The 17,501-nt window shown below is 43.9% G+C and overlaps 1 protein-coding gene across 3 annotated transcripts in view; it reads left to right on the forward strand.

Moving 5' to 3' along the window:
• LOC309528823 (uncharacterized protein) overlaps positions 1-17,501 on the forward strand; it is a 154,540-nt gene that overhangs the window by 126,251 nt on the left and 10,788 nt on the right. For 2 of the 3 annotated variants that reach the window (XR_014217897.1, XR_014217898.1), the window contains one exon: positions 12,994-13,162. Coding sequence is in view for 1 of the 3 variants with exons in the window: in XM_082216537.1 (XP_082072663.1) it covers positions 3,699-3,827; positions 6,477-6,598 (251 nt within the window). In the remaining 2 variants the exon portion in view is untranslated. Of the gene's footprint in view, positions 1-3,698; positions 3,828-6,476; positions 7,036-12,993; positions 13,163-17,501 lie in introns of those variants that run through there. The other variant, XM_082216537.1, reaches the window with a different exon arrangement.

The raw sequence follows: 17,501 nt of genomic DNA on the forward strand, positions 1-17,501 counted from the left end.
GCCTCAAATAAAAAGAAACAATAACAAAACAAGCATTCCCATTGCATTTCTGACCAAACAGGAACCTGAACCATTAGTTAAAGTGGCAGCACCGCTAGGCTCGATAATCAATGGGAACATCTATATGCTTAATATTGCATTGATGTTTAATGCTATTATACTAAACTTGCTGATGTATCAGCCAGCACATAAAGGCTTAACAGAAGTGTAGTGTCCTGGTCAAGGAAACTAATAGTATTCTGCCTTTGTCAGACCACAACTGGTATACTGTGTCCAGCTCTGGGCATCACAATTTAAACAGGATATTGACAAGCTGCAATGTGTGCTGAGGAAGCCTACCAAGATGATCAAGGGTCTGGAAACCAGGCCTTATGAGGAACAGTTGAGGGAATTGGGTATGCCTAACCTGGTAAAGGGGACGCGGCTGGCGCTGTGGGTAAAAGCCTCAGTGCCTAGTACTTGCCGATCAAAAGGTCGGCGGTTCGAATCCCCGCGGCGGGGTGCGCTCCCGTTGCTCGGTCCCAGCACCTGCCAACCCAGCAGTTCGAAAGCACCCCTGGGTGCAAGTAGATAAATAGGGACCGCTTACTGGCGGGAAGGTAAACAGCATTTCCGTGTGCTGCGCTGGCTCGCCAGATACAGCTTGTCACGCTGGCCACGTGACCCAGAAGTGTCTCCGGACAGCGCTGGCCCCCGGCCTCTTAAGTGAGATGGGCGCACAACCCTAGAGTCTGTCAAGACTGGCCCGTACGGGCAGGGGTACCTTTACCTTTACCTTAACCTGGTAAAGAATTGATGCTTTTGAATTATGGTGTTGGAGGAGACTCTTGAGAGTCCCATGGACTGCAAGAAGATCAAACCTTTCCATTCTTAAGGAAACCAGCCTTGAGTGCTCATTGGAAGGACAAATCATGAAGCTGAGGCTCCAATGCTTTGGCCACCTCATGAGAAGAAAAGACCCTGATGTTGGGAAAGATGGAGGACATAAGGAGAAGGGGAAGACAGAGGACGAGATGGTTGGACAGTGTTATCGAAGCTACCAGCATGAGTCTGACCAAACTGCGGGAGGCAGTGGAAGACAGGAGTGCCTGGCGTGCTCTGGTCCATGGGGTCACGAAGAGCCGGACACGACTAAACGACTAAACAACAACAACAACAACAACCACCACCTGGTAAAGAGGAGACTGAGAGGTGATATGATAGCCATCTTCAAATAGCTAAAGGGTTGTCACACGGAAGATGGAACAAGCTTGTTTTGAATCCAATGGATTCAAGTTACAAGAAAGGTGATTTCGACTAAACATCAGGAAGAAATTTCTGATAGTAAGAGAATGGACTCCCATGGGAGATGATGGACTCTCCTTCTTTGGAAGTTTTTAGGCAGAGGTTGGATGGCCATCTGTCATGGATGCTTTAGCTGAGATTCCTGCATTGTAGAGGGTCTGCTAGTTGGGCAGACCCTCAGGGTATCTTCTATGATTCTGTGATTCTATGAAACACCTGTCAGGTATCCTGACCCCAAAATGTTAGCTTTTGTGCATACCATTATGTTTATTTCTTACTTTTTTGTATATTTCACATTTGTACATTCCCTATAAGACATGTGCGGAAGTCAATGCATAGCGCTAAGATCTGACCTAGATTTTTTTTAGCATGATGCTGTGTTCTGAGAATATTAATGTTTACAGATTAGGCTTTAGCATTATACTAAGGTATGACTGATTAAAGTGCACATTATATACATGGTTATATTTATGGCTTTTTCATAGGTTAAGTACCGAGAAATTATGTGTGGTCATAAACTTCATAAGTAAGTAGCTGTCAAATTTCTGGAAGCATATTACTGAAGGTGGTTAAGAAGCCAAAGTATGATGTGTTTTAAATCAGAAAACACACGGAAGTTAGTGTGTGTGTGTGTGTGTGTGTGTGTGTGTGTGTGTTGCTTTTTAAAGAAACGTATGAGCAATAAATCTTTATTGTTCAGTTCAATTGACTCTTTTTGCAGTTCTTTAATGTAGCACCTGCATTTCCTGTCTGTGAATAATGATTCATTTTTGGAATGCCCCAAAAGAGTGGTTCAAAAGTGTGTCTGCAGGCTCAATTCCGAAGAACAAAACCAGATTCCCAAGCTGTACACTTACTGCACTTTTAAAGATATTCCATTCACAGTCTGTTTGGTTTGTAATTCAAGTTATTCCAGGCCAAAGTTAATGGTTAGACCACAGCCACCTGAAATTTTGCTTCAGGGCTGAAGCCTAGCCAGATTGCAAATGGAGGAAAACACTTGAGGTTTGCAAAATGAAGTTAATATGAAATTGTGGACTATGTTTTCTGTGGAGGCATGAAGCAAAGCCTATGATAGCCAAACATAAAATATGTCCATATTACTTAAATAGAAAGTTCATATGGTTTCTTGATAACGTATTAGTTTTGCAATGGGGAAAGAATAGTGGATAATATAGAATGTGTTGGGGCAATTTTGTTAGGGTGGATAGGTTTTGATATAGATTCAAGACTGGGCTTCTGTACGTTTTAAATAAAGGTAAAGGTAAAGGGACCCCTGACCATTAGGTCCAGTTGTCACCGACTCTGGGGTTGCGGCGCTCATCTTGCTTTATTGGCCGAGGGAGCTGGCGTACAGCTTCCGGGTCATGTGGCTGCGATGGGGTAAGCTCCGGTTGCTCGGTCCCAGCTCCTGCCAACCTAGCAGTTCAAATGCACGTCAAAGTGCAAGTAGATAAATAGGTACCGCTCCAGGGGGAAGGTAAACAGCGTTTCCGTGGGCTGCTCTGGTTCGCCAGAAGCAGCTTAGTCATGCTGGCCACATGACCCGGAAGCTGTACGCCAGCTCCCTCGGCCAATAAAGCGAGATGAGCGCCGCAACCCCAGAGTCAGCCACGACTGGACCTAATGGTCAGGGGTCCCTTTACCTTTACCTAAGAAAAAGCAGGACATTCTGGGATCAAATGAGAAACCGGGACAGCTTGGTTAAATCCAGGACTGTCCCTGGAAAACAGGAACATGTGGAGGGTCTGAAAGTGGTTTACTGCTACGTTTAAGCATATCTAATTACACTTTATGCTCTCACCCTTGATCAATTTAACAACAAAAAAGACCTGCACTTCTGCCTTCTATTCTTAGAAAGGAGGAAAGCTTTTGGTCTTATTGACAATGAGGAAAAGACATGGGGTGCCCTTTTATTGAACACTCTGTGTCTCCAGGTGAGGGGAGGGAGAGATAAAATACCAATGCTTTATTAATACCTTATTGCTGCTGTGGTCGTTATCATTGCAAATCACACACACACATGTATACATATACATAATACATAATACACACACACACACACACACACACACACGCTCCCCATTCACCAGTATTGAGCACTTGTCACTTGTGGATGAATCTTGTCACTTTCACTTTTTACAATAAAATACTACAAAAGATTAAATTATGCTTTGAAATTGTGGTGTGGTAGAACACTGATTCGCACACATGTGGAGATGAGTGTTGCTGAATTTGATACAGGTTTGCTTTGAAGTACATGTTCCCTTGACTTCTAAAGGACACCTTGGTATCTTGAACAATCTGTTTAAAATGCTGGTCAAAAATCTCTTTTAAATAGTGACTTGTCCTTTGTAACACTTCTTCTAACATAACATTTAGTTCCCATCCTGCTCTTCTCTTGTTTCCTTCAGTTTTACTTGCACTGATGAAACCTCCTGAACTGAGATTTGAGGCTAAAGCTGAAAGGTGTCGGGTTAACCCTTTTATTGCTGTAACTGCCCCTCCATTCAGAAGTTTAACGCTATCTGTGGTAAGATCTGGTAGGTTGCTGGCTCTTTCAAGAACAAGTCTTCTGTGAAGTAAGAGCATAAACGTTTCAATAATAATAATAATAATAATAATAATAATAATAATAATAGGCTTTTTTTGGGAACTCAGTGTGTGTTTGGTAAGTGTTTCACCAGGAAAGGAGGTGCAAGTAGAATAAGAGCAAAGTTTGGGGGCAGGAACAGGGACACATCTAAAAATGTTTACTTGTAAGTCACTTTGGCTTGCCCTCGTCAAGATAAAGTGACCAAAAAGATTTGACTGACAAGTGTAAGAAATGACGCAAAAGCAGTTGAGCAACATATTTCTGTTTTTGACAACTGTCTGATAAGTTTAGCATGGAGAATAGTTGGAGCTTTGAAATGTAAACTATGTTCACATGAACCTAATTCAGCTCTATATCAGCAATGCGGGAAACTGCCGTCTGGGCACAACCTAATTGCATGAATCTCTTGGACCCAGAGGTGGCCCAAGGCGTTTGTGCGCCTGGGGCGAAACGTCCACTGCTGCCCCTGCGATGGAATAGGGGTTGTGAGGCTCTGCAAGGGCTTTGCCCCAAGGAAAACCCCTTACAACCCTTGCCATCCCACCAGTGGCAAAGCTGGGTGCTGGAACGCAATGGGAGGCATTACGCAGAGCTTTGCCCCTGCTATATTTCTGCAACGTGGAGTGGCAGAAAGCCTCCCTGTCACCAAAACTCAGTGAGATGGAGGTGTTCTGGACAGCTTTGCCACTGGCCTCTGGTGTTGTCTTGGTGAATCTCCATCTCCTGTCTCTCCCACTTCCACATTCATCTCTCTTACAGGTGCTGCTACCTGCCCTCTGTCTTTGAGCTCTTTGCTCTCCTACTTTTAAGGCTTGTCAGGTTCTGGGAGAAGGAGGGTCTGGAATGCTTTCTAATGATGTGTCAGCCAGGTGTTGTTCTGGCTCTCCCATGATTTCCCAACTTTCCCCCTCATCTGCCTCTGAGCTGCTACCTCCCTCAAACCCCGGTTGTAAATCTATACTGTCTTCCTCTTCCTTCTCTCTGGAAGGGTCAGGATGGGGAGGCAGTGGCGTAGCGTGGGGGGTGCCAGGGGTGCCGGCCGCACCGGGCGCAACATTTGGGGGGCGCGTTTGGCCGGCCCCCCTCGAGGAAGCGGGAACCTCTCCAAGGCGGGAGAGACCTCCTCCCGCCGCCAGCCTTCGGAAGGCTGCTCCGAAGCCTGGCGGTGGGGCGGAGAGACCTTCTCCCCGCGCCAGCCTTCCGATGGCTGTCCTGAAGACTTGTGGTGGGAGCAGTGGCGTAGTGTGGGGGTGCAGGGGGGCTGCCGCACCTGGCGCAACATCTGGGGGGGGGCGCGGAAGAGACTCGAGTGCTAAAATCCACGGGTTAGGGGGTGCAAATTACTTGCCTTGCCCCGGGTGCTGAGAACCCACGCTACGCCACTGTGGGGAGGCAATCTCCACCATTCCTCCACTGCCCAGTCCCTGACAGCAGGAGACCAGTGGCAAAGCAGAGCTTCTCTGGTGGCAGCAAAAGTGGCAGGACAGGTGTGGTGCTCCATCCTGCATTTCTGCCACCGAAGGCAGCTGCTTCACCCTGCTTTATCTGTGGGCCAGCTCTGACTACTCCCCATTTTGAAAATCATTCTTATTTCCTTCTGAGAAGGGATCTGCTCAGTTGATACACGGCTGCTCTCATCTGTGCTCATCTTTTTTTCTGCATTGGAAGAAACCTTTCCGGGATGGGACTTGAGGTTGCTACATGAGTTATTTGTCCGGTGGACTTTGACTGCTACTTGCTTAATGAACTAAATCTGGGGTAGCTGACCTGCAGCCTTCCGGGTGTCTCCCATTTTCCTTGACCAATGGCCATACTGGCTGGGGCTCACATAAGTTGTAGTCCAACAACATCTGGAGGCATCGTACTGGCTACCCCTGGACTAAACAAATACACAAAGTCTAAATTATCTTGACATGATTAATTAACTGAACCTATGACTTTGAGCAAATGGTTAAGTAGCTAAAGCATGTGTGTGCTACAACTGAAGTCTCTTCATGGAAATTTGCATTTGCTGGCAAAGTGTGGCAACTTCAGTCAATCATCAGTGGGAAGTGGGTGTCATTAAGATAATGTCTAATCCATATGTTGGAGAGGGAAGTGGCTGTATGACTAGACAGTGCAGATTTCCAAAACATAGATGCAAAAGTTAGACATCTCCCTGCCTTTCCCCCCTATTTATAGAAGCTTTAAAAAACTTTTCCAGTTATCCCTCTACCTGCTGTTCTTCTTAATGACTTCCCTGGATCCTTGCCCTGCGACAGGCCACAGCTGCTTAGCTATGCAGCTTCTGCAGTTTAAGAAATCTTTAAGTATGTGAGCAAGGAAAGAGCGGGATATTAAGCAGTGCTAGTCTGATGCGTGACAGGTGATTACTATATGCATATTGAAGGATTGGTCTGAGTGCAGCTAGTTGATGTAGTGACACTCTTTATAGGCAGAGTTGATGTGGCTAGATTTCATGTCATCCATATTGGCTCAGGGGGGCTCAGGATTCAAGCATTTCCATGGCAATTTCCTGCTCTGTTTTAAAAACATATCTCATATGAAATGCATTTGCTCCCTGATAAGGCAATGTGCCTGTTGTCTTTGTCCATAGAGTGTTCTTGGCAGGGATACTGGAGTGACTTGCTGGTTCCTGCTCCAGGTGGATCACGTTTGGTCAAAACTCTGCACTATGACCTGTTCATCTTGGGTGGCCCTGCACGGCATAGCTCATAGCTTCTCTGAGTTATTCAAGCCCCTTCGCCACAGCGAGGCAGTGATCCATTAAGGTGAAAGAGGAGAGTGCAAAATATGGTCTGAAGCTCAACATCAAAAAAAACTAAGACCATGGCCACTGGTCCTATCACCTCCTGGCAGATGGAAGGGGAAGAAATGGAGGCAGTGAGAGATTTTACTTTCTTGGGCTCCATGATCACTGCAGATGGTGACAGCGTCACGAAATTAAAAGACACCTGCTTCTTGGGAGAAAAGCAATGACAAACCTAGACAGCATCTTAAAAAGCAGAGACATCACCTTGCTGACAAAGGTCCGTATAGTTAAAGCTATGGTTTTCCCAGTAGTGATGTATGGAAGTGAGAGCTGGACCATAAATAAGGCTGATCGCCGAAGAATTGATGCTTTTGAATTATGGTGCTGGAGAAGACTCTTGAGAATCCCATGGACTGCAAAAAGATCAAACCTATCCATTCTTAAGGAAATCAAGCCCTGAGTGCTCACTGGAAGGACAGATCCTGAAGCTGAGGCTCCAATACTTTGGCCATCTCACGAGAAGAGAAGACTCCCTGGAAAAGACCCTGATGTTGGGAAAGATGGAGGGCACAAGGAGAAGGGGACGACAGAGGACGAGATGGTTGGACAGTGTTCTCGAAGCTCCCAGCATGAGTTTGACCAAACTGTGGGAGGCAGTGGAAGACAGGAGTGCCTGGCGTGCTCTGGTCCATGGGGTCATGAAGAGTCAGACATGACTAAATGACTAAACAACAACAACAAGGCAATGTGTGGTTGTAATATTCAGAGTGATGTGTGCTGACATAGTTTATTGCATTCTGTGAAAGGGTACTGTTGGTTGCTTAGAAATAGGGTAGGAATAGGTGACCTCCCAATTTATTTTTATAAGCCTCTCACAAGAAAATAAGCCTTACCTTGAGAAAGGGGAAGGAGGTGGCAGAGGGCAGGAGAAGCTCCACAAGGCTGCTTCTCAATGGCAAATGTTACTCCCCACCAATGGAAAATGTTACTTCCTCCTTGATAATGGGACTTACCTATAAGCCCATTGAGTTTCTCCTTTGTTTCAAATGAAGCACAGAGTGTTCTGACGCATTTCCTGCAAGGGATCAGATCCTGCAATAAATAATGTGCAAAGCATGACATCTGCTATGGAGGAGTAGTTTTAGGATTTGTGCTGCTTGCTAGTGAAGACCTGCAAATATGCTTACTACCAAAGATACTTTTGGAGATGGAGAATATATATTTTTCTGGGTCTTTCTAAAGTTATCCAGCTCTATTTTTATCTCCAGTTTGGCTTCTGTCAATGTATGCTATCACCTGATTTTTGCAGGGCTTATTTATGAATTTATGAAATGTCCTCTTCTGGTGAAGGATTTCCTCTCCCCTTTCTTTCTTGAAGGGTGGCAGAAAAGTGTAGACTAAGAACTTTAGCATCCCCTGATAATTTATCCTGAGCTGGGATGATCCTTGGTCACTGAATAAAGTGCAAGTCAGCTTGTTGTCTGCAATGAACACAAGAAAAGAAAGGGGTTTATTTGCGTACCCAAAAGGAACTCAATCCAGAATAACAAAGTTGAGTGTGTGCAGTGATCTCAACTGGTGTATGAGGGTGAACTTGTTGTTTTGTATGGAGGCACATTCAGTTATGGTGTATCTGGTGTATATACAGTGGTACCTCGGGTTACATACGCTTCAGGTTACATACGCTTCAGGTTACAGACTCCGCTAACACAGAAATAGTACCTCGGGTTAAGAACTTTGCTTCAGGATGAGAACAGAAATCGTGCTCCGGTGGCGTGGCGGCAGCAGGAGGCCCCATTAGCTAAAGTGGTGCTTCAGGTTAGGAACTGTTTCAGGTTAAGAACGGACCTCCGGAACGAATTAAGTACTTAACCCAAGGTACCACTGTAATTTGTTTAATTGGCACTGAAATGGGAATGGCTTTGTGTATTGAAGAAGGCTTTAACATGGGGCTTCTCCTTGGGGCTATATTGAATCCAAGAAGAGCACTCTGAGCTCTTGCTGAGTTGATAAGTAACCAATTCTTGTTTTCTGCTAGCTAACGTTTGAGTGTTGTAACCTTAGATCAGGTGACAAAGGTATTGAGCTGCAAATTTGCCATCTTGAAAGGGTGGTGGCTTTTAGTTTTTCTCTGAACACCAATGAACACAAAAGGCTGTCAAATGGTTCTCTGAGAGTTGCATAGCCTAAGGCCAATGGCGGCTGGGATCCAGGCTGTGGGGGGAGACACAGTTTGGATTTTTGGAATTAGCTTTTACTTCTAAGATGCTGAGCCTGCGCTGCACAGCACAAGACATAGTATGGATGTTTTGGGTATATCATTTGATGTATTTTGCTCTGTTTTTGAAAAGTTCTGCAAGTAAAAGTTTGAAAAATATTTTTGTGGGTCTGGACAATGTTTATTTTAAAAAGGAGTCAGTTCTTATGCATCCGATCACTTCATGCTGTGCAATATTGATACCTGCAGCAGTTTTTTCACCACCTGAAGAAGTACACCCTAGGCATAGTTTAATCCAGCCCAGTGAGGACTAGGGCCTTATACATGCCTAACTCATGATATATTCATTTGTAGTATCTGTATCAAACTTTATTTCAGTCACAGACCAGTATAGGGATGCATTTGATTCCATTGATGTTTTCTCACTGCTCATCATAAACAACTAAAACTTGCACCCTCCATCTCTATTTGATTTGATACTTGGTTAATTACCATTTTTTTCAAAAGCAGAGGCAACCATGAAGCCATCCTGACAGCTAGCAAGTCAAACATAAATTGACACTTGATTCTTAAAAACATGTTACTTTGCTGTTCAGCTGCAATATTACTAACATATGCTGGAAGAAGGGCCACGAATTTGAAGAGTATGTTCACGGCTCTTATTTTCTATTTTGTGACAAATTGCAGACACATTTAAGTAACAGCCAGCCATTTCCACATATAGTATTTATTTTCATTTACAGTAAGAAACTTTTCCCAAGACTTGGGAGGGTATCCATAGACGATTACAATTAAGGAGGCATCAAATAATATGCAGGATTGCATAGGACAATAATTATAAATTGTATAGGACAATATTATTCTCTCCCCCCCCCCGTGTCCCATTAATTTAATATTCCCATCTGGTATCCAACAGTAGTTGCAATGAAAACTTTTCCACATGGAGGTTTAAAAAGCAACTCCCTGTCTGTTCACTGGGGTGAATTAAAGAGATGTAAATGCCTTATAAAATGCTAAGCAACATTACGGTCTTTGCAGAAGAATTGGATGTATCAGTCCACAAAGAGTTCCAGCTGTGGAGGCTATGCGGCAGGGGGGAAAACCACCTCTTGGCCTCAGCATTGATTGTCTGCTTCTGAAGTCCTAGATCAAGCAAGCTGAAGATCTTGACCAGATGTGTTCTTCTGGCCAAACACTCTCCCACACAACAAGTTCTCCTATCAGCTTGACAAATCCAATAGAAACTAAATTTGTTCCCGATGGCCAGAAGGAAATAGTACATAGCAAAAGGAGAACATTAGAGTCTTTCAAGTCTTCTCAAGTAGCTGCTTTGCCCCTGAAAGCAAGCTGACCTGTTCTCTCACCACAGGAAGTTTAGCAAAATCAAATTCTTGAAAAGGTCTCTTGCCATCGTGCCACAAGGCTGGACCCCAAAACGCCGTCCCCATGCAACTCTCTGGCACAGAGCAAAACGTGACGGCAGCCGAAGCTCAAACAGGAGAATTTAAGCATCAAGAAGGAAATGTGTTATCCCCCACTTGCTCAAGCCATCTAGCACTGGAAACTTATCTCTATTTTGAGGAAGCAAACACACAGGGTGATGCAGGCACACAAACATGGAGAAAGAGATTTCCAAAACAAAACCCTCTAGGGGGTGTCAGCCTCATATAAACTATTCGAAATTCACAAAATATGTTTAGACAATAAACTCTCTCTGTTTACCCCAGCACAAAGAAACAACTCGATTTTTAGCTCAATTCAGTGTAGAAACGAACAAAATACCCTCTTTTCAGTCATCCCAGTGTGTTACAAACAGTATGGAAAACTCTGAATAAAATCCAACTATTCTGGACAACAGTCATACGAGAAATATGTAAAATAACCAAGCAAGTATTAGAAATCACCCCAGAAATGGCCCTACTAAACATCTTCCAAGACAACAATGTCCACTTACACCACAAAGAACTCATAACCCACCTACTCTCAGCAGCCAGAAACATCATAAGCAGACACTGGAGAGACCTGTCAGGAGGAAGCATGAACCAATGGTACCAAATAGTATGGGAAACAGCCTTACTAGAAAAAATAACCAATAAACTGAAACTGACACGGGGACAAATAAAAGAAGACGCCTTCACCCGGTATGGCTCCCCTTTATCACATACACAGCCCAACAAGACAATGACAATAATCCACCAACAGCATACAAATCAATATGGCTAACCTGATCCAAAACACCCACCCACCTCACTCACACACGAAAACAAAGATCACAGCCAATCACAAACAAAAACCACACCCTAGGCCAACCCCAACCTCTCTCACCACCAAAGGAACACAAGTGAAGAGCAGAGAATCCGCACAAGCAACGCTGACACAAAACCCCCCATATATTAAGTAAAATAGAAACATCACCACCCGACCCCACCCCCACTCATCTCCCCCCCCTCCACCTCTTTCCCCCTATTCTTTCTAATGTCTCAACAAATGAAACCAATTTGTTTTTGGTTTTTTTAAGTGTTACATGGAAATAAAATACGAGAGACATTGCACATACCTTTGTAAATCAAGAAAATCTTTAATAAAAATACATTTAAAAAAATAACCAATGTCAATCCTTGGGAGAGACTGCATACACATTCTGGATAGGATTCACCTAACCAGCCCAATCAGCAGAAACACTGTGCAAGGACGTCTGCTTGTGTGGTGGGGCCTCTGCCCCTCTTCTCTCCCCTGTGCAAATAAACTGGGAGGAGGAGCAGGAGAACCCTCAGATTCCTAACCCCAAGCCTGCTATTTAGAAGTCTTCTAAAATCTTTATCCCAGGTTGTACCTGCTCTGGATCGGAATTGACTTTATACCTGTGTTGTTTTTAAAACTTTTAGTGGAACCTTGGTTGTTGAACGCAGTCCATTCCGGAAGACCATTTGACTTCCAAAACGTTTGACAACCAAGGCGCAATTGCCAGTCGGCAAAATTCAATTGAAAAAATGGAGAAACACGCCTCGGAAGCCATTCAACCTCTGAGATGAGTTCGAAAACAGAAGCATTCACTTCCAGGTTGTTGGTGTTCAAAAGCTGAAACATTCGACTTCCGAAGCGTTTGACAATCGAGGTTCCGCTGTATACATATTTGTAGTTGCTTTTCAGAATGGTTTTTGCAGGCACTTGTTTTAACTGCTTTATAAATGCTTTTATGTTGTAAATCACTTCAAGACGTCATATGGGAAGCAATTAGTAAATAATAATAATAATAATAATAATAATAATAATAATAATAATAATAATAATAGGAGCTCAAGAGTGAGACTAGAGCTAAGTTTCCCCCCTCTGCATTGTAATGTACTTTTTCCTCCCCAGATGAATTGGGCATTAAAATCTCCAAGTTTTTTATATGAAGGGTTGCACAAGGCTGCTTCTCTTCTGTTTTCGAGCTACCAAGAGACATACCATCCCTTACTAATATGCCCCAGCAGCATAGACTATGCTCTGCCACTTCAAAGCCAGCTGCAGTAAATAAAGAAGGGAAATGGCTGACAGGGATAAACCCACATTGAAATGCATTTGGGAAGTCCTCAATCTTTAATTCTGTATATATGCATCTGACTTCAAAGCAGAGCTGTAATCTGTCAGATACGCCTTCACCTCTGCAAAGAGGAGAGAGAAAATCCTACTGTCAGTCAACGTGATAATTAGATACCACAGTTGTGCATTCGGCATAGTGCTTGCAATCCTTGATCATATGCTGCAATTAGATGCGCAGGCCACATCACCCCATGTCTTTAATTATGAACCCTATCAGGGGGGAAATGAGAAGAAAAGACACTCCCCCCCCCAGAGGATAGAGGATGGGAGTTCTGACTGCTTTTGGTGGGGGGAAGGGTTAAAACATTGAGTGCAAATAACAATAAGTCTTAAAACATATCGGGAAGGTGAGAAATGTCATACATAAAGTCCCAATAGCTCAAGTAATAAAAGCGAAAGAGCCATAGCAGGTCTGACTGTTAAACTGCAAAGGAGGTCTTCTGCTTTTGTAGTGTTTCAGTTTAGTAGAAGGGGGGAGAATGAATCCATGTAGAAAATATTGGGAGCCATGCATCAGTGCTGACCCCTGTGGCTGATATAAGTGTTGTGAAATTTCAGACATTTGGCATGGAAATCGGAGACCAAGGGTATTGCTGCCTTCACTGGGATTGTTCTTCTTCTTTGGGCATTCTGGAAATCCTTGTTTCATCAAGGACTCCTCTTAATCAAGTAATCTTACCAAGAGCAAACAGAGGAACAGGATAGATGAACAGATGAAGTCACAGCGGTAAGGGAAACACACAGTATGACAAACACAACTGTTGGATCTGAATTGCAGACCCTCCAAGTGTCCCCATATTCCAGGGACAGCTCCGGATTTACAGAAGCCATCCTGGTTTATTATTTGATCCCAGAATGTCTTGCTTTTCCTTAGGACGTCCCTATTTTCATCAGAGAAATGATGGAGGGTATGGTAAAGGTAAAGGGACCCCTGACCATTAGGTCCAGTTATGGACGACTCTGGAGTTGCGGCACTCATTTCGCTCTATAGGCTGAGGGAGCCAGTGTACAATTTCCAGGTCATGTGGCCAGCATGACTAAGCCACTTCTGGCGAACCAGAGCAGCGCACGGAAACGCCGTTTACCTTCCGCTGGAGTGGTACCTATTTATCTACTTGCACTTTGACGTACTTCCGATCTGCTAGGTTGGCAGGAGCTGGGACCGAGCAACAGGTGCTCACCCCGTCGCAGGGATTCGAACCGCCGACCTTCTGATTGGCAAGCCCTAGGCTCTGTGGTAGGATGCCCCTATTTTCACTGGAGAAATGTTGGAGGGTATGGAACTATGCAACTCCCGAGCCAAGTAGATTAGCAACTTTACAACCTTTAGAAGACATCTGAAAACAGCCCTGTATATAGAAGTTTTTAAATGTTTATGCTTTTATATATGTTGGAAACCACCCAGAGTGGTTGGGGCAACCCAGACAGATGGGCGGGGTATAAATAATAATAAATTATTATTATTATGGAGTAGGTAGTCCCTATTTTCATCAGAGACATGTTGATGGGTATGGAATTGAGCTGATCGATATCAATGAACACGTGCACAGAATTCAGTTTGCTGGGAAATGCAATTCATGATTTTTTGAAAAAACTATTGATGGGATTTGGAGTTTTCCATTGATGGAGCAGTTTTCCTTTCTACCACTGGAAACACATTGTCATCTCTCTGGATTCCATGGTGAGGAGCCTTTAGAAACAGGTTGCTAGTAGAAAACTGTTTCCTTGATGCTGGTACCATCCATAGCTTGCTACTGTTGTTGTGTCACCCATCAGTACTTGACTTTTTGTAGAATTTGTAGAGTTGGAAGGAACACTAAGAGTCATCTAGTCCAACCCCCTGCAATGCAAGAATCTCTTCTAAAGCATCCATGACAGACTCTGCTTAAAAGCCTCCAAGGAAGAAGAGTCCACCAGCTTCCAAGGTACAGTAGTCAGTTCCCCTGTTGAACTTGCCATCAGACAGTTCTTCCTGATGATTAGTAGGAATCTCCTTTCTTGCAAATTTCTCAATAAGCTATCCTATGCAGAAACATGCTGGAGGAGACTCCTGAGAGTCCCATGGACTGCAAGAAGATCAAACCTATCCATTCTGAAGGAAATCAGCCCTGAGTGCTCACTGGAAGGACAGATCATGAAGCTGAGACTCCAATACTTTGGCCACCTCATGAGAAGAGAAGACTCCCTGGAAAAGACCCTGATGTTGGGAAAGATGGTGGGCACAAGGAGAAGGGGAAGACATAGGACGAGATGGTTGGACAGTGTTCTCGAAGCTACCAGCATGAATTTGACTAAACTGCGGGAGGCAGTGGAAGACAGGAGGGACTGGCGTGCTCTGGTCCATGGGGTCACGAAGAGTCGGACACAACTAAACGACTAAACAACAACAACAATGCACAAACAACCCAGCTAATGAATGAAGCACAAGATATGCCCCTTTAAGTAGCAAGGATAATAAACAAACTTCTTGAAATACAGATTTTTAAGAGCTGAGATCAGGGACTCTGTTAGTCATATTTTAGTTTAAGTAAAAGGAGGAAAACGGCCTCACTTTTACTACTGCTAACATATTTACTCACTGTGTTCTCCAACCACCACAAGGTGCATTTACTTTTCCTTGGTACAGAATCATTGTTGCATAAGCAATATTTTCAAGACAGGTTCAGTTGAAACTGTGACTAATAATTTCACTTCAAGTCATTATGTGTTGGGGGGGAGGGTAGAGAAATAATATGTCTCCCCCTTGGACCACAGAAGTGTACCTCACATCAGATTGCGACAAGACTGATGATCTGTGGCAATGGATGGTGCAAGTGAATAACCAGTTTTATAGCCTTGTAAATGTGCATCATATTTTACAGAGTAATGGGAAAATATCTTAAAAATTAGAGACATCACCCTGCCCACAAAGGTCCGTATAGTAAAAGCTATGGTTTTCCCAGTAGTGATGTATGGAAGTGAAAGCTGGACCATAAAGAAGGCTGATCGCCGAAGAATTGATGCTTTTGAATTATGGTGCTGGAGGGAGACTCTTGAGAGTCCCATGGACTGCAGGAAGATCAAACCTATCCATTCTGAAGGAAATCAGCCCTGAGTGCTCACTGGAAGGACAGATCCTGAAGCTGAGACTCCAATACTTTGGCCACCTCATGAGAAAAGAAGACTCCCTGGAAAAGACCCTGATGTTGGGAAAGACTGAGGGCACAAGGAGAAGTGGATGACGGAGGATGAGATGGTTGGACAGTGTTCTCGAAGCTACCAGCATGAGTTTGACCAAACTGCGGGAGGCAGTGGAAGACAGGAGTGCCTTGCGTGCTCTGGTCCATGGGGTCACGAAGAGTCGGACTAAACGACTAAACAACAACAACGGGGAAATATAGGTCCCTGAAATATGTCCAGGGAAATCTGTTTTTTTCCATAAAAATAGCTTTTAAAATGGCATTTTTTTGCAATTTTGCCCCCCCCCTCAAAAGCTCAACAATTTAAAATTGTTTAAAATATGCCAAGCCTACTTGAGGGAAATTGATTGGGGGCCACATTCTAGTGGCAGGAGTCAGGGGCACGTGAAAAATAGGTGGATCAGCCTCTCCCCCCCCCCTTTTATATATTCAGCCTCTCACACCTTTACACACTCACATGCCAACCCCTTCCCACTTTTAGTTGTCTACCATCTATTCATTTTCAATCATTTTCTCTCTCCTTTGGGTTTGGGGAGGTTTTCCCTGAAGGAAGTGGAGGACCTGATGTGGTATAGATGCCATAGAGGCAGAAAGGAAACAGGAAGCAAAGGTAAGTAAGTGAAGGATTTGTGTAAAGTGACACAAATGCGGGTGGTTGGGGGTCTGAGGGCGGGGGGCAGCAGTTGTCATTTGCTAGTAATCCAGGCCTTCATTTTGACATCTTGCCTGTCGTTTCTGTTAAGAAGTCGAATTCCTTCCACCTTTTCTGCTAGCCAAGAAAACAGATTTAAACTGTTTTACACTAATTGGTATTGCTTTGATGAGGGCAAATGGAAGCCATGCCTCCTTTTCATTAATGATCTGTTAAAAACAATTAAATCAGGGTTATGTCTGACAGGTAGGCTTAAAAATACCCCCCCTAAAAAAAAAGATGATAGATTAAGAACTATCATCTTTTCCCTCCCCTTCTTTCTTTTTCCTTTCTCCTCCTGTGATGAGGCTGCATTTTAATGCTTTAATATTTTAATGTTTTATTTTAATCTTGTTTTTAAGTTGTATTCATTCAACTTGTTTTTATTATTGCTTGTTAGCCGCCCTGAGCCCAGCCTTGACTGGGGAGGGCGGGGTATAAATAAAAATTATTATTATTATTGTAACTGGCAGAAGCTCTTCCCAAACCCCAGTTCAAGATGAATGATCACAGGCAAGTTTAGTTTCCTTCTCCCGGTGACTCCTTTGTTTGGAGGATAGATAGAGGGGCTCTCAGGAGGTTTGATTCAAACAATTATGTACACAGGTGGTTTCCATAGCTTCTTTTAAGGTAAGAACCAGAAGCTTACCGGTAGTTCTCACTCAGATGGTCAGTACTGTTTTTGAGAGATGAAGTCTCTCTGTCTCAGTAGTACTGGTGTCCAAGCCAACATATGAACTAAAACACAGCTATCCCTTTCTATTCACACATCTCCCAATTTTGCAAAGCAGCTCTCCAACGAAAAAAAATAAAAGGGTACAAAAATGTTTATAGCGCAGGAAAGTACAGTGGTGCCTCACAAGACGAAAAGAATCCGTTCTGTGATTCTCTTCGTCTAGCGGTTTTTTCATCTTGCGAAGCAACCCCATTGACGGATTAGCAGATTAGCGCTATTAGCGGCTTTTAGCGGCTTATCTGCTGATCGGATCAGCTGATAAGCGGCTTAGCGGCTTAGAAAAAGGGGGGAAGGAAAAAAAACCAGCAGGAACTCGCAAGACATTGTCGTCTTGCGAAGCAAGCCCATAGGAAATTCGTTTTGCGAAGCACCTCCAAAACGGAAAACTCTTTCGTCTAGCGGGTTTTCTGTCTTGCGAGGCATTCGTCTTGCGGGGCACCACTGTATTCGTAAAAATGCA

Source organism: Podarcis vaucheri (genome assembly GCF_965113315.1).
Source record: "Podarcis vaucheri genome assembly, chromosome: 3".
In the NCBI taxonomy this organism is placed as follows: Eukaryota; Metazoa; Chordata; class Lepidosauria; order Squamata; family Lacertidae; genus Podarcis; species Podarcis vaucheri.